Source organism: Alternaria conjuncta (genome assembly GCF_024043145.1).
Source record: "Alternaria conjuncta strain BMP 0040 chromosome Unknown scaffold_11, whole genome shotgun sequence".
Classification (NCBI taxonomy): Eukaryota; Fungi; Ascomycota; class Dothideomycetes; order Pleosporales; family Pleosporaceae; genus Alternaria; species Alternaria conjuncta.
In genome coordinates this window covers 399881-415181 of record NW_026250100.1, presented here as the reverse complement: position 1 = coordinate 415181, position 15301 = coordinate 399881, and the positions used below count along the sequence as shown (strand labels likewise).

Genomic DNA, 15301 nt, shown 5'->3' with positions numbered 1-15301 from the left:
TGCTGCTACCCTCCTCTACTGCCCGCAGCAAGGTGACCTCGGAGCTCTCAATTGACGGAGTGCGTATAGTACTCACGGTCCGCTCTCTCTTGTTCTCGCGGGTTGCCTTTCGGATACCTTTCACGCATCGCCTCATGTTCTCACAGTTATAGCTGTCATAATAATTGCTGGATTCATCCGCCTGCCGTTCTCTACACCCATACCGCAACGGCCATCTCGATAGGACCGACATCGAATCCGCCAACATGGCACCTTCTTTAAGTTTGCGACCGCGTACAGGCGCCAGCGAGCGTCCTCCCACGAGAGACAATGCCGACCACAGCCTCATCATCCCGAGCCGGACATCGTCGCTTCATTCGAGGATCACCCAACCGCTTCCATCGACTCTGAACGTCAAGCAGGGCGCGCGGAGCCCCAAGACCCTGACCCATGCCTACATGGTGTGTGGTGTTGGTCGCGAGCCATCACAATGGGTGAAGGCGCCTGCGCCCTCTCAGGGCAAGATTGGCCACATGAAGGGTGCTGTTGGTACCTTCTGGCTTCCTGAGATTCTGGGAAGCAGTCCAAGACTGGAGCAGGATAACGAGATCGCGAGGTCTCTTCATGCTGCCATGCGAGTACGTCTATACAACAATGTCATTGTTGGCGCGCTACTAACCACGCACACAGGCATGTTTCCCCCACGACGTCGAGATCTGCACTGGCAGGAGCCAGCCGCACTGCGTACACCACTCCTTCGTCCTGCAGCAAGATTCCTCACACACTCTTTACGGTATCGCACTGCGCGTCTGGTCTCGCGCTGATGAGAAGCGCGCTGAGACTATTCGCGACCTGCGCAAGCGAATCGAGCCCGACTTCTTCGACAACCCAGATGAGACCTACTGGATCCCGTACTGCCTGAGCTTCCTCTCCCGATACCCCTTGTACAACCTACTCGGCGACTACCTTCGCGGCATGTGGATTCACTGGAATAAGGCTACCAACCTTTTCCATGCCGAGGAGGTTTCGCGCATCCTCAGCTTCCCAGCTCCTCGCCTCAACGACCTGGTCCGCATCGACATGAAGGATTACGCGCTGTGCTACCAGTTCCCATCATCGCCTACCGGATTCCAAAACTTCGCCATGTGGCCCCTCTTCACGTGTCTCTCAATTCCCAACATTGTGGGTGTGATAGAGGCTGCTGTATCGCCCACACGACGAATCATCTTCACCAGTCACTACCCGGCGATGCTCACCATCGCAGCCGAGACAGTCCGTTTCTGTGTCAGGGTGTACGAGTGGAGCGGTCTGTATGTACCCGTCGTTCATGCGCGTCACGTCAAGGATCTCGTGCAGGAGCCGGGCCCATACATTCTGGGTGTAACATCAGAGTGCCGATCGCTCTTCACGGCTCCCACAGATGCCCTTGTCGTCGACTTGGACCGGAACTTCGTTCTGACTTCAAGCCCGCCTACCGCTCTTACCGCCGGCCAGAGGACCAAGATGATCCAGCGTCTGACTCAGGCTCTCAACGGTGAGGTTTCACCAACCGGAGTTCCACAGCATCTGCGCTCGGCGTACGGTGGCGGCAAGCTCATCCCCGCGGGTCAAATCATTGTGATGCGTGGTGAGGTTGAGAGCATCCAGGACCCCGACTGGTGGACCCAGGATGCTGTCATGTCGGTCATGGACCACGTGTGTGAGAAATTGGTATGTATCCGGTTGCGCATAGACTCATCGTACCACACGCTAACATCACCGCAGGGTCGCAACACTGGCGTTAAGGCTATCTTCGGTGGCTCTGTCAAGAAGCCGCTGATGACCAAGGTGTCGATGCGCCACCTCAACGAGATCGTTCGCGAGCGCAACCAGTACTCCCGTGACGCACAAGAAGCCTGGACAGACTTCATCAACCTCAAGCAGCGCCTCGACAGCGAGCTTGGCAAGGTTACAAAGCGCAACAACTTCTTGGTCGAGGAGCTTGAGAGCTGGAAACAACAGTTCCTCAAGTTCCAGGCTTTCGCCGAGCAACTCACCAAGGAGACCCAGGATCTCAAGGTCAAGATCGAGAACCACAAGCGTGAGAACCGTCGTCTTACAAGCCTTATCGACCAACAGAAGGATGATGCCGCAAGGCTCACTGTCCGTCTGTCCGGTACTGAGAAGCAACGTGACGACGCCCTCGAAGCGCTTGTACTACAGCAAGAGATTGCTGAGGAGCTCGAGCGCGAGAGGAAGAAGAACAAGAAGGAGCTTGGTGCTCTGCAACATACCAACGGTGCCATCCAGCGCCAGCGCGACGAAGCGCAACGGGTTGTGCTCCACCTTCGTGCTCTTATCGAGGGTCAGACCCACCACATGGAGCACATCGTCAAGTCCCTTAACCAGGATGACATGTCCAACTATATGGATGCCGGCTTCGAAGACGTGCCTGAGGAGGATGAGGACCAGGAGGAGTTTGAAGACGCGGCGTCGCGCCATCAAACCCCCCGTCACTCGATCAAGGACAAGTCTGAGGTCGGTACCATCCGCGGCGTAGCCGGTGTTGAGAGCCGCCAGGAGTCAAGAGCCAGCACTGCGCAGGGCAAGCACCTCGACGGTGAGGACGTTACACCCGACATGGAGCAGCGTCTATTCAACAACCCCGCACGCAACTCCAAGCGCTTCTCAAATCAATCAATGGTCGACGTCGCCGACCGTGTCCTTCGGGACAAGACCGACGCCATCGCCTACATCATCCGCAACATCTCAGAGCAGTGCGCTGCAGCTGTTGAGGGTCTTCAGCTCGCACAGCGTGCTGACACAGAAGATGGCGACAACCACAGCGACCGCCGCAGCAGCGTTGGTCAGATGTCATCGGCCGGAGGCCGCGCGCAATCGACTATTGGCAGCGAGTACGGCGACGAGGACAACATGCTCCGCCCCAACCGGGGTTCAAGCATCCCCCCAACGCCCGATCTAAGCCATCGGTCCAGCACCTCCATGTCCATGGCCAGTGCCAGCACAACACCGGACCGGACGAGCCTACAGCACCGATCGCACGACATCCCTGTCGTACCAACCCGCATCATCGAAGACGATGACGACGTAGACGGTAACAACGATCTCGATGCCCACATGGTTCCCGTGTCCAAGTACGCGCAACCACTGCAGCGACCCAACACCGCTGTACGCCACAACATGCGATAAGCTAGTCGTCGCCGCGGCTTGCCGCCATTCTTCCTCTACTTTGTTTTTATCATTAGCGATCGAAACGAGATTAGCATTGATGCCCTTTTCCTTACCATGTTACCTACCCCCGGCGTTGAACGGCTAGGGACCCTATTTTCTTGCTTTGCACTTCGTTACTCTCCTTGAGAACACCCCCTTGTCCGACGACCCCCCTTGTGTACTTTGGGTCATTCCTTATGTTTCAATGAGAAGAGTTGTTGTCGTCGTTGTGGATCATACCCGAACAAAGATGGATGGATGGAAGCAACTCCAGTATGTGGGTATCAGAGCCTAAGGATCAGCAGTGGGGAGAAAAAACGCTTTCTGGGAGGATTGTATTCTCCAAGGTGGCTGTTTTTTTCTTCTATTGCGCTAGGCAGATGGGCAGATGGCTCTTGTGTATGTCTGCTTGTAATTTGTTGTTTTGTTAGGATAATACCACTTTCTCCTTATGTTCTGAAATACATATGATCTACCTACATTACGTCTCTGTCTGCCATGTGTGAAAGTTCCTTCATGTTCTAAAGAAAGTGCATCCCGAAGCTCATGCATGAGCGTTGTACGAGAGCATCATCTCTGTTCCAGTATGGTGCGATTGGTCGTTTAATCCTTCACTCATACCATGCACAGTCAGAACACGCGTCATATTCGCGCCACTAACCACCACCATGCTCACAGTCATCAGATGAAGTCATTCACTCTTATCTCATGGCAAGCTATTAGCCCGCAACCCTGCTCTTGTCACACTCCACACACCCATCGCCGCACTCAACCAGCCAAATATGGCCGCCATCAACGATCCCACCATCGCCCTAGGCCCCGACTTCAAGAAGCTCTCCGGGCCCGAGAACTTCACCGACTGGTTCCAGCGTTTCAAAGACATCGCGAACATCTACGGCTACAGAGAGCACTTTAAGGGAAGAGCTGAGGTAGTCGCAAAGCCAGTGGCGCCCGCCTTTTCCGCACTCCAACAAGATGATGATGATGTGGTACAAGAGACTCCTCTAGTGGACTGGCAGTACCAGCTCGCCGTCTACCAATTCCAGCTACAGAAATGGAAAGACTATGATCACGCCTCTCGCTCAGCTTTAGCCCTCCTACACGCGGCTGTTGAACCCCAGTGATGGAAGGAGCTGAAAAGGCCCAAGTCACCCGCCTCTGCGATAAAGGCCATTAAAAGGAGCTATGAGACGAATTTACCAGACGACATTGCGTCGGATCGGGCTCGTGCTTGGATCAGCTTTCTGGAGCTGGAAGATCCTACCGCGGTTCGCCAGTTTCTCAATAACTTCGAAGAGCGCTATGGAGACGTCCGCTTCACAAACCTCACCTCCGAGTATTGTATTATGAGCATCAGTCGAGCACTTCCCAAGACCACGCGGTATTCATACGTTTGCTTCTGTGAGAATCAGTGGAGATATTATTCCTTTGGCAGGACTACGGATAGAGAACTCTTCAAAGAATTCCGTTCTCTCCTCCTGAAATACACGGCAGACAACTTCTTCCTGGGGGTGATGTAAATTACTAAGTTCATCGAAAGCATTCGTTTTGCTGGGCACATAGATTTACTTCCTCAGTGCTCTAGAGCGCAGATTACCGATCTCGGTCCTGTCACGTTATACAAGGAAAAAATCGAACAGGTGCTCTGCTGTCTACATTAGAACAAAGGTTAAACTTTACATGTGATCTACAGCAATGTAGACTTCTAGAAAATATGTGTTTAGTTTTTATTATTATACAAGGTGCTGTAACCCTGTTATGGGGAATACATGATCGCATAAGATCGAAATGGGTGGGTTAGCAGAGTGAAAGGAATGTGAAAGCTTCTTGGTCGATTCGAGATATTTAGTTAAATTATTGGTACTTACTACTTGTGCTAGGGTCTTTTAATTAACTTGATCAGAATTGATAGTTGTGCTCTAGTATCAAATTGTGTCTATCTAGACATACTGTCGATGAAGACTATATACCTTGCAACAATTTGGAAAAACTATACTAGGCCCTTGCACACTGCGGTCTCCACTTTGAGAAGATGTTTTTAGCTATCTCTTACACCTATGTAAAGCAGTTACAGCTAGATGTAGATGCGCTTTATCAGCATAAAACCAAGCAAAATGCTCTTACCACAAAGGTATAGATGTCTTCTAGTTTCCAATTTGCTCTGGTTTGCGAGGGACTATTGAGTGGATAGTGCATAGAAGTTGGACTAGACCACGGACAGATTGCCTGACTTACATTGTCACAATGAATATAGTATGTTTACTCCACAGACTCTTCTCTTGTGGTGTATTGGGACCTTCACGATGTATGGTGGTAGCCTCTGCCTAGATAAACCGTGCCTACTGTATCACCTTACACTCCAGCTCTCTATTTATCGCGTGCGCAAACTACGCAGAGTAGTAACGTCTCATAGAATAACGTACCAACAATACAATCCAAACCTACACTTTCCATCATCCCAAAACCACTTCCATATTCTCCGATCGTCGTCCCCTTCGATCAAGTACCCCGGATCTACAATACATAAAAACCGTTGTGCAATAACCGATCAATTATACATGTTTCATGCACCTCGCGGCAAAGGAATTAGTTCGCATAAAAATGTCAACACCTTACTGTAATCATACTCTTCGCACCGAGTCTACTGCGGCTGTGCGGGGAACGCAGCGGTGTGATCACGTTCAGCGGGCTGCAGACGCGAGATGCAGTTGCATGACTCGTTCGTTGGCTTGCATGCATTTTGGGCAGGAACCAACGTTGGATCGACGGGGAGCAGGAAAAAAACGGTCAGACATGAGAACGCGGTTGCGAAAGGCAAGCTAAAGGAGAAAGGGTTTGGAGATTTGGAGATTGGAGTAGGTGGGTACGGTATGTGAGATTTTTTTGGTCGTAGGTTGGTGGATGGAGATGGTTGACGGGAGTTTAAGCGGATGGTGTGGTGTGTCCGTGCTCGTGCTGATGGCAGGCCTGAACGATGTCTGACAATTCAGGTGGTGAAAACGTAGTATTCATAGCAAGCAAGGATTTGGTTCATTGTCGATATGGTGGTCTGATGTTGTATGCATGTTGAAGTTGGTTTCGATCGTCAAGGTGCCGGTGATGCTAGGTCGTCGTCGCATTCATGGTTCCGACGTGTACGTATAATCTGTAGCGCATCTCTTACATCTTTTAGTAATCTGAAGAGCGTGATGTACGCATCTAGTGATGTAAGCAGATCCTGGTAGCAGCAGATTTGACCGCACTGCGCGGAGGGTTTCGACATTGCATCCGCAGCCGCAGCCTAAGATGGATAACTCCCTGTGTTCATGCATCAATCTAGAACTCGGCCTTGTTCTGGCTGCATGCAACCGCAAAAGGTTATGAATCCAACGGTTTTACCGTTGAGGTTTGAGAAGTATGTTGAGGGGGGTAGTCCTGCAATGTCAGGTCTCTAGGCGGGTCGAGCCGAGATGTGTCCGACGTCTCCAAGAATGTAAGTGGCTTGTTCTAGAAGAGCTAACTTTAGAAAGTGTTGACCGGCTGGTAGTGTAGCAGATGTTACAGCCTCATGCCACATTTTGCTCGACGTTGAAAGTGTCAGAAGGCCACGTAGGCGGCGTAGCTATAGCGGACGTTACAGATAATCGACGGTCTGTCTACTCGCATGAAACCGAGCTCGATTGAGTTCATAGTCGATCGTAGTTTGACGTACCCGATAGCCGTTGCTGTCATCCCGGTTTGGAAGATGCTCGATTGGTTGCTCGCATCCCGTCGCGGGCCCTAACAGTTTCCCGTGAGTGAAGGACCACAAAGCGGAGTCAACGGCTCGGGTGCATTGGAAACGGGCCGTAATGGAATGACAATTTGTCAAAAAAGGACAGAATATGTGTGGCGAAGTGGAAGAGAAGCGAATACGGCGGGTGGTAATCTTGACTCGGTGTCCGAATGCAGTCAAAATAAAGTTCGACGTGGGGCCAGGTTGCAGTAGCCGACATCTCGCGTGTAGCGCACGTGTAAGACGGTGAATGTCTCGGAGTAGTGGAAAGCTACACAGCGCTGATAACTTTATTGTTGGTATTACCCCGCACTCTTTGCAACGTCGAAAACTGGCAAGCAGAGTATAGAACGGCCTTACCTTCATGTCTTGAGCTCACGACATAGTTGCGTCGAGCATCTCCACTTCCCGGCCACGTGCCGGCTTTGCAGATTCTGAGACGAACGGTGGACCGGGGTTGGCGGTATGCAGCTAGCCATGGTATCTTGAAGAACTCGTGGCTCGGGTGTACCAACTTGGAACTTGTAACGATAGTGGGTCCTGATCTTCCTTCGGTCCTAGTGCGGAAAGGACGAGAGACAATGGCATCAGCCGCGCTTTTTGTGCTGGATAGTACTGGATGAGTACCTGTTTCATGACCTCGGAGTAGAGCTCGATGCGTAGGGTCATACACAACGATATTGGTGACAATAGCAGCCGGCTTATCTCCAACAATCGACGACAAACTCCGCAGTGGGGTCATGATCCGCGAAGAAACAAGGCATGTCGTGCATATGGGTCCCGTAGTCGCGAATTTAGTATCTATAATAGCCGGCTGCTATTACATTGTGGATAACAAAATTAGTATGCAAGCGGTTGGGCATCATCGCACTTACTGTATTGCCGGCCTGCTCGGGGCTCAGTTACTACCGTGGGAAGGCAGTAGCGACGGCAGATTCTGCGGATGTGCTCGAGATGTTGCTATGACTCTCGCTCGAAGATAGGCCGCTGGACCATAGTGGTTGGCATCTCCGCTCATCTCCGTCTGCACTGTTAGCATTCTCTGGGCGAGTGAAATGAGGCGGGCAGGGCGAAGCAAAGTGAGTGTTGGAATATATGAAGATAAGGCATGGACGCTCAATGAGGAAGCGACGTTGGAGATAATGACGACATGTCTCAGTATTTTCAAGGTTGCACGATGCACAGTCACAACACGTTGCTCATCGCGGGGTCATTTACTGGCTGAGGAAGGCACGCAGGTTGTGCTCAGTTGATAGCACGCATAGTATTGACATGCCGCCTCGTCTCGAAGGGCGTCAGCTGCCGGTCACGTGGGGGTCACAACTTCCAAGGCTGTCTGTCTTGGACCATTTGCTTCACATTCAAGTTTGATTCCCAGCTACAACCTTGGAGGTGCATATATCTAACGTACAATGATGCTTGTTGATGTAAAGACGGATAAAAAGTGGCGGGAGAGTCTAGGCGATGGGACTTCCTAGTTGGGACGTAGTGCGCCTGCGCGCGTGGACATGAATCACTCAGGCACAGTGCGTCTATGTAGTCTGATGGCAAGTTCCAGCAGGTAGCGGACGTCTAGGAGAATTGCGAGCATATATTCCGGAGTAGGGTACCGTCCGCGGGAGGGACTATGCTAGACTCATGGATGGTTTAGGAGTTTTGACAATTTCGCAGAAAGGGGGTGTGGTGGATGGCGAGCCAAAGCCACATGGCGCTGGTCGAGGGCGCTAGAAACAATCACGTTCTCTCGCACAGCGGCGGTGGCTTGATGCGTCTGCAGGAAAGGAGCAAGGTCAAGGGGCTCGGTAGTTTTGCGCGTGTAGTGGAGGCGGTCTTGCAGTCGATGCCCCTCTCTGACTGCGGTTTCCACAGAGGTGCTGCAGCTTCGTCACCTGTGCCAAGAGCAGGGACGGGTAGTTCGCGTAGGATTGGCAAGCGCTGAAACACGCTATTAATTGTACCTGAAAGGCCGGCGCAGCGACGCGAGGCGGCATAATGGAAGCAATTGTTTCCTCGCAAGTGAGATGAGGCTGAGGGATCTACAGCCGCATACGCTGGGTGCGGACGACAAGGCCGGGAGCGGGCTGCCGACGCATGAAAGGCATTGCGCGTGCTATGCTCGAGCTTCCATGCGGCATGACAAAGATGCGGCGCCTTGTTCAGGTTAGAGATGGTCAGAGATGGACAAGGAGAATTGGAAGGAACGGCCGCCGATCGCTAGTGAGGCAAGACTAGCCCTGGAGGTCTACTCCGGAGTAGATGGTGAAAGCTAGAGGGGCTCGAAGCAGGGGGGAAAGTACATGGAAACAAAGTTTGAGACATGATTATTCCCCCGCAGCGGTCCAATGGCTGGCAGGGCTGCAACGCTGAAGGGCTGCTCAGGTGGACGCAGGGGAAGAGAGAGCGTCGCCCGGCTGGGGTGGGACCGGCGAGCAATTGACTCGAGGTCAGGCAGCTCAGGCAGGCGTACAGGTGATTGACGCCGAGGTTATCTGGGTACGGGTCTTAGCCAGGCACACAGACGCCGATACAGCACAGGTCAGCACAGGTACGGCACACTACCTGCGCCAACCTGCAGCAATTGGCTGGGGTCCTTAGAGGCGGCCCCTGGACACGCTAAGGGGCATCTGGCGCGCTGGTAACCCGCAGTGAGGGCGTGCTGCTTGCTCTCAAAGGGCCTTCACAAGCAAAATAATCCGCGTCTTCATTTTTATCCTGGCCTTTCTTTTTGTGCCTCTCCCACCTCGACTGCAGGCGGGTAACCAGCGCTCGCACCCACCACCGCCAGCCCACGCCCGCGGATGAAGGCCACCTCGACACCGCCGACTGCACCCTCTGCTGGATCTACACGGCGCCGCAAAAGCATTTGCAACACCACACCCAACGGCCGGCGCACATACACGACCACAACGGCGCTGCCGTAGCCGCACACATGGCCACCTCACCACCAGGCTCGCCCGCAAACGGCGTGCCGCGGCCCATGAGCGCGATGATTAGGCCGAACCGCAGCTCCAGTCGCATGAGCGTGAGCAGCAAGCCGGGCGGGAGCAGGGCCTCTGATGAGGACAGCAGGACGGCCGTCAAAGTTGGTAGGTGCATCTCAGGGTCCGCGATAAAACACTTCTGCTAACCACGGCCTAATGCAGCTGTACGCGTGCGGCCACCACTGCAACACGGCGATCCGGGCTACGAGCTCATCCCACAGCGCTTCCGCAACGCCCTCTGCCACGTCACATCGCCCTCCAGCCTGACGATAGATGCGCCCGGCGGCAAGAAGGTCTTTGTCTTTGACCGCGTCTTCGGCGAGGACATTGAGCAGGAAGGCGTCTTCGAATACGTCGCCGACAGCGTCAACTCCTTCGTCCAGGGCTACAATGTCTCCATCCTCGCATACGGCCAGTCTGGCGCGGGCAAGTCCTACACCATGGGCACCACCGGCCCCCGCGACCAGGCGGACAACGATGTCATGGGTATGTTGAACTTGAAATGATTAAACGTCAGAACATGATACTGACTCCTCAGGTATCATCCCCCGCGCTGCGGCGTTGCTTTTCGAGAAACTCGAGGGCACTAGCAATCGCGCGTCATCGTCAGGAATCCGCGTCCCAAGCCGTCTGTCGGGCATACACAACATGGCCTCCAAGGCGTCGTCATCGTCGTCTGCCAATCGGAACTGGCAGCTCAAGGCGACCTACGTCGAGGTAAGATAAGCCCTTCCGCCGTCGCAGGCCAGAACTGACGGATGCAGATCTACAACGAGCAACTTCGCGATCTGCTGATCCCCGAGCACGTGGCTGTCAATGAGCGGCCACAGGTCAACATCCGCGAGGATCGCGATGGCCGCATCCTCCTGACGGGACTGACCCAGATTCCTATCAACTCGGTCGACGACATGCTAGGCGCGCTCAACTTCGGCTCCGCAATCCGGCAAACCGACGCGACGGCCGTCAACGCGAAATCTTCCCGCTCCCACGCAGTCTTCAGTCTAAACCTAGTCCAGAAGAAGTCGTCACCTGCCGCGCCTACTCCGACACGCGAAAAGCGCCGATCCGTCCCTATCGAGATGATGTCGGGCTCCTCGAGCGAGAGCTGGGTGACAGTCGACAGCAAGTTGCATTTTGTGGATTTGGCGGGAAGCGAAAGGCTGAAGAACACCGGGGCGCAGGGCGAGCGGGCTCGGGAGGGTATCTCCATCAATGCAGGGCTTGCGAGCTTGGGCAAGGTCATCTCGCAGCTGTCCGCACGTTCCCATGGCGGCTACGTCTCGTACCGCGACTCTAGGCTCACGCGCCTACTGCAGGACTCGCTTGGCGGCAACGCCATCACCTACATGATTGCTTGTGTCAACCCGGCCGAGTTCCATTTAAGCGAAACCTTGAACACCGTCCAGTATGCCCAGCGCGCCCGCGCTATCCAAGTCAAGCCGCAAATCCAGCAGATCCATGACGACAGTGATAAGCAGGCTGCCATCGACCGGCTGCGGGCCGAAGTACAATTCCTACGGGACCAGATTCGACTGTCTGAGCGCACGGATCGAAAGAAAGCAAACCCTCAAGAGAGCCGTGAGCGCCAGGACGAGCGCGAGACTGAGCTCCAGAACCAGTTGCTCGACGTTCAGGAGAACTACAATGCGCTGAGCGCCCGCCACGCTAAGCTAATTTCCGAGATCACCAAAGCCCGCGACAACAACGAGACGGAGACGCCTATGCTAAAGGATGCTATTGGTGACTCTGCGCTTGAGAGACTAAAGCGATCTAATTCATTCGCCGAGGCTGTCGAATCGGTAGTCTTGGAATACGAGAAGACGATCCAGACGCTTGAGTCTTCCCTTTCCAACACACGCTCCTCTCTGTCCAACAACGAGAGTGACCTCCTGGAGAAGGAGACCCGTATCGCAATCCTCGAAAGCCAGAACCACCACTTGCAATCGCGCATCCAGAAGGCAATGGAACGGGACGCGAACAACGAAGAGTATGTCCAGTCGCTCGAGCGCCAGATCGACAACTCGGCGAATGGCATCGAGAAGAACGACACCATCATCTCTGAACTGCGCGAGAAGTTGCAAAGGCTTCGTGAGAACGAAACCAGCAGCGAAGAATACATCTCCACGTTGGAAGAGCGTCTGGCCGAGAATGAGCAGGAGACTGAGATCATGAGCCGTGAAATTGAGCGACTCAAGCATGTCGTTGAGAGGCAACGCAGCGTCGCCAAGTTAGACAACCTGCTTCACGAGCTCGATGACAAAGAGCATGCTGTTGAGCCTTACACCAATGGCCATTCAAAGACACCTAGCGACCCCTTCATTGAGAAGCGCCCCAAGCTTGAGAAGCGAGTCACGAGCGAGAGCATGCACCAATTTGGCACTCCCGTGGATGCGATTCCTGAGGAGGCTGACAGTGAACGTCCACTCACAGCCAGCACCAAACATGACGGTACGGACGAGCAGAAAGATCGTTTTGCTGTCAAGGCTGCTTCAGTCGTCGGAGATGAGCCTTCCAGCCCCGCGCAAGCTCGCTTCGTCAACGACAAGCTCGATACGGTGACCCAAGAGCTGCTCGACCTGCGCGTGGAGCACGAAGGAACTCTTCAAGATTACGAGAAGCTGGCCAGCAAGTACCAAGAGGCTTTGCGGACTTTGGCCGCTCTCCAAGACTCAGTGGACGAGGCGCGCCATCGCGGAATCACATCAGTGCCTTCCTCCCGGCCAAGCTCTTTCATGGCAGAAGCGGGCGTTAATGGACTCCCAACAGAAGACTTGTCTTCCTCGCGTACATTGTCTGCGGAACTGGCCTTGGCAGAGGCTTGCAATACCAGCATTCCAGATGATGAAACAGAGGTTGGCCAAGATGAGGCCAAGGCTCGACGAGCATCAGTCGACTCCACAAACCAGGAGCAACACATTCCTGAGACCGTGTTAGTCCAGGAGCTGAAGGCCCTGAAGCTGCTTCACAACGAGAAGGAGGAGCGCATCGAGAAGCTTCAACACAGCTACTCTCAGCTGCAAGAAGAACATCAAGATACACTCGATTACGTGGAAGAACTGAAGTCGGAAGTCACAAAGGCCCAGATGCAGGCGAACCGACCATCTTCTCCATCCCTACACATGATCCGCCGCAAGTCTAGCCAAGCAGTCCTTGCGAACGATCGTTCTAACCGCGCATTCGCCTCGCTCCGTAACATGGCTTTGGATACGCTAGACGAGGACCCTGACGGCATCCAAAACTTCGAGCTCAACCTCAACACCATCATGTCCGAGCTCCACCTACGGTCTGAGCGTGTGCAGGACTTGGAGGCAGAATTGCAGTCTGTACGCAAGGAGATGGAAGGCAAGATGACATTGATCAGCGGCCTGACAAAAGAGCGCTCCAGCTTGAAAGCCGGGTCTCCTATGGATATCTCCATCGTCGCTTCAATGCAGGATCAGATGAAGCAGAACGAGGAGCATATCAAGGAGTTGAAGAACTCCCACATCCAGCGCGAGCAGGAGCTCAAAGAACAGATTGAGTCTCTCAAGGCATCTGTCAATCGATCTGATGATCTACTGTCACCTCGTCAGACGCCTGAGGGCATGCGGACTGTCAACGGTGAGGAGGAACCTGAAGACGATGCTACCCGCCACACCCACCTCTCTCAGCTTAGCGATGAGGCAGCCCACTGGCAGTCTAAGCATCTAGAAGCTATCGAAGCTACCAAAGCTTCGGAGCAGCGACATCTCGAGACTGTTCGTGAACTAGAGTCCGCCAAACAACGTCTTGAGGTCGACCATGCTCTTCGCATATCTGAGATAGAGCAAACCCGAGGCGCTGAGTCTGAGGCTGCTCTAGAACAGGAGAGGGCAAAGCACTCCGAGCTAATCGCTACTTTGGAAGCAGAGGTCCATGAGCACAAGTCTACGGCTGTCAGCCAAGCTGCTCGCCTTGCTGAGCTTGAGGCCTCTCACACAAGCATCCTTCAACAGATCGAGGAAGACTCTGAAGCTCGAGCGCTCACCGAGAAGGAGCTTGACACTCATCGATCCCTTGTAACCAATTTGGAGAGGCAAATCGATGAGCACAAAGCGGCGATCGATTACCATCAGCAGGGTATGGACTCTATCCAGAAGTCACATGCAGCTGAGCTCGAGAAGCTTACAGCGGAGCTTACGACACATCGAGAGACAACCTCTTCTCTTGAAGCGGATCTTTCTCAGGCCAAGTCTGAGATGGCGACGCTCCTTGAGGGCGTTTCGACTGTCCTTGGTGAGGAGACGGATGTCAGCAACATTCAGTCTCACATCGAAGCATTGGTCCAGGAACGCAAGTCCATCACAACCAAACTGGAGGAGGCTCAGGCCGAGCTGGAGACCCGCAGGAAGGAGCTTACGGAAGCCAACAACACCATCAGCACGCTCAAGGGCAACCTGAAGGAGTTCGAGCTCATCAACGCCGAGACGATCAAGGAGCTCGAGAAGGTCAGCGAGAAGGAGCACAAGAGCGCCCGACTCGTGCAAGAGCTCGAGGATCAGCTCAACCAGAACTGGGACCAGCACGAGGCTGCCAACAACCGACTGTCGGCTCTCCAGACCGAGCGCACTCGCGAGCTGCAAGACGCTATGACCCACGGTGAGGAGCTCGAGAAGGAAGTACAAGAGTCACGCATCAAGATCGCGTTATTAGAGGTAAGCTCATCATCTTCTTGGCTTCGAGGAATCAGCTAACATGACCAGTCACAACTCGTGGACGCGAAGCGCAACTCTAACCGTGCTTCTATTGATCCTCGTGAAGACCTTCAACGATCCAACTCGAACAACTCCACCGCGCGCAAGAGCACAGCACACACATCTCTGCCCTCACCACCACCCGCCATTCCTCTCCCACCTCTTCCGCCTGGCAGCCCCCCACCTCAGGCCAGTGCGCCGTCTCCTCCTACTTCGCGCCATCAGAGCAAAGACATTGCTCACGCTCAGTTGGTCGAAGACCAGGAGGCTCGCATCCGTACCATCGAGAAGCACCTGTTTGCTGAGAAGCAGCTTACAGCTACTCTTGAGGATGCTCTGACCGACCTCGAGGCTTCAAGCACCAAGACCAAGACTGATCTGGATCAGTTCAGGAAGAAGTGCGCCGGCCTAGAGGAAGAGCTGAACATGATGCGCAAGGAACGCAGCGCAGCCCGCCACTCTCTTCAAGCCGTGGAAGAGGAGCGCAACGCCCGCCTTCGCGTTGAAGCCGAGCGCGCCCACCTTGAAGCTCGTATGGCCGCCCTCAACAACGCACAAAAGAAGGGCAAGAAGAAGGGCACTCTGAACTGCTTCTAGGCTTCTCCGCCTACCCACCCACCCACATCTTTGACCTTCATGTATCTGCTTCATTGTCATCTGCTTAT

General features: G+C 54.0%; 3 protein-coding genes across 3 annotated transcripts; all 3 read left to right on the top strand.

Moving 5' to 3' along the window:
• Positions 1-245: 245 nt before the first annotated feature.
• On the top strand, positions 246-3168 carry J4E85_007676 (uncharacterized protein; the record flags this gene model as incomplete). Its single annotated transcript, XM_051471907.1, has 3 exons — positions 246-617; positions 670-1689; positions 1744-3168. 3 exons carry the CDS (start codon positions 246-248, stop codon positions 3166-3168), a joined length of 2817 nt encoding a protein of 938 aa, XP_051324104.1.
• An 803-nt stretch (positions 3169-3971) lies between these two features.
• J4E85_007675 (uncharacterized protein) lies at positions 3972-4313 on the top strand (the record flags this gene model as incomplete). Its single annotated transcript, XM_051471906.1, has 1 exon — positions 3972-4313. One exon carries the CDS (start codon positions 3972-3974, stop codon positions 4311-4313), a length of 342 nt encoding a protein of 113 aa, XP_051324103.1.
• A 5559-nt stretch (positions 4314-9872) lies between these two features.
• On the top strand, positions 9873-15233 carry J4E85_007674 (uncharacterized protein; the record flags this gene model as incomplete). The annotated part of the gene is made up of 5 exons (XM_051471905.1): positions 9873-10029; positions 10087-10410; positions 10463-10641; positions 10689-14597; positions 14646-15233. 5 exons carry the CDS (start codon positions 9873-9875, stop codon positions 15231-15233), a joined length of 5157 nt encoding a protein of 1718 aa, XP_051324102.1.
• Positions 15234-15301: the final 68 nt, after the last annotated feature.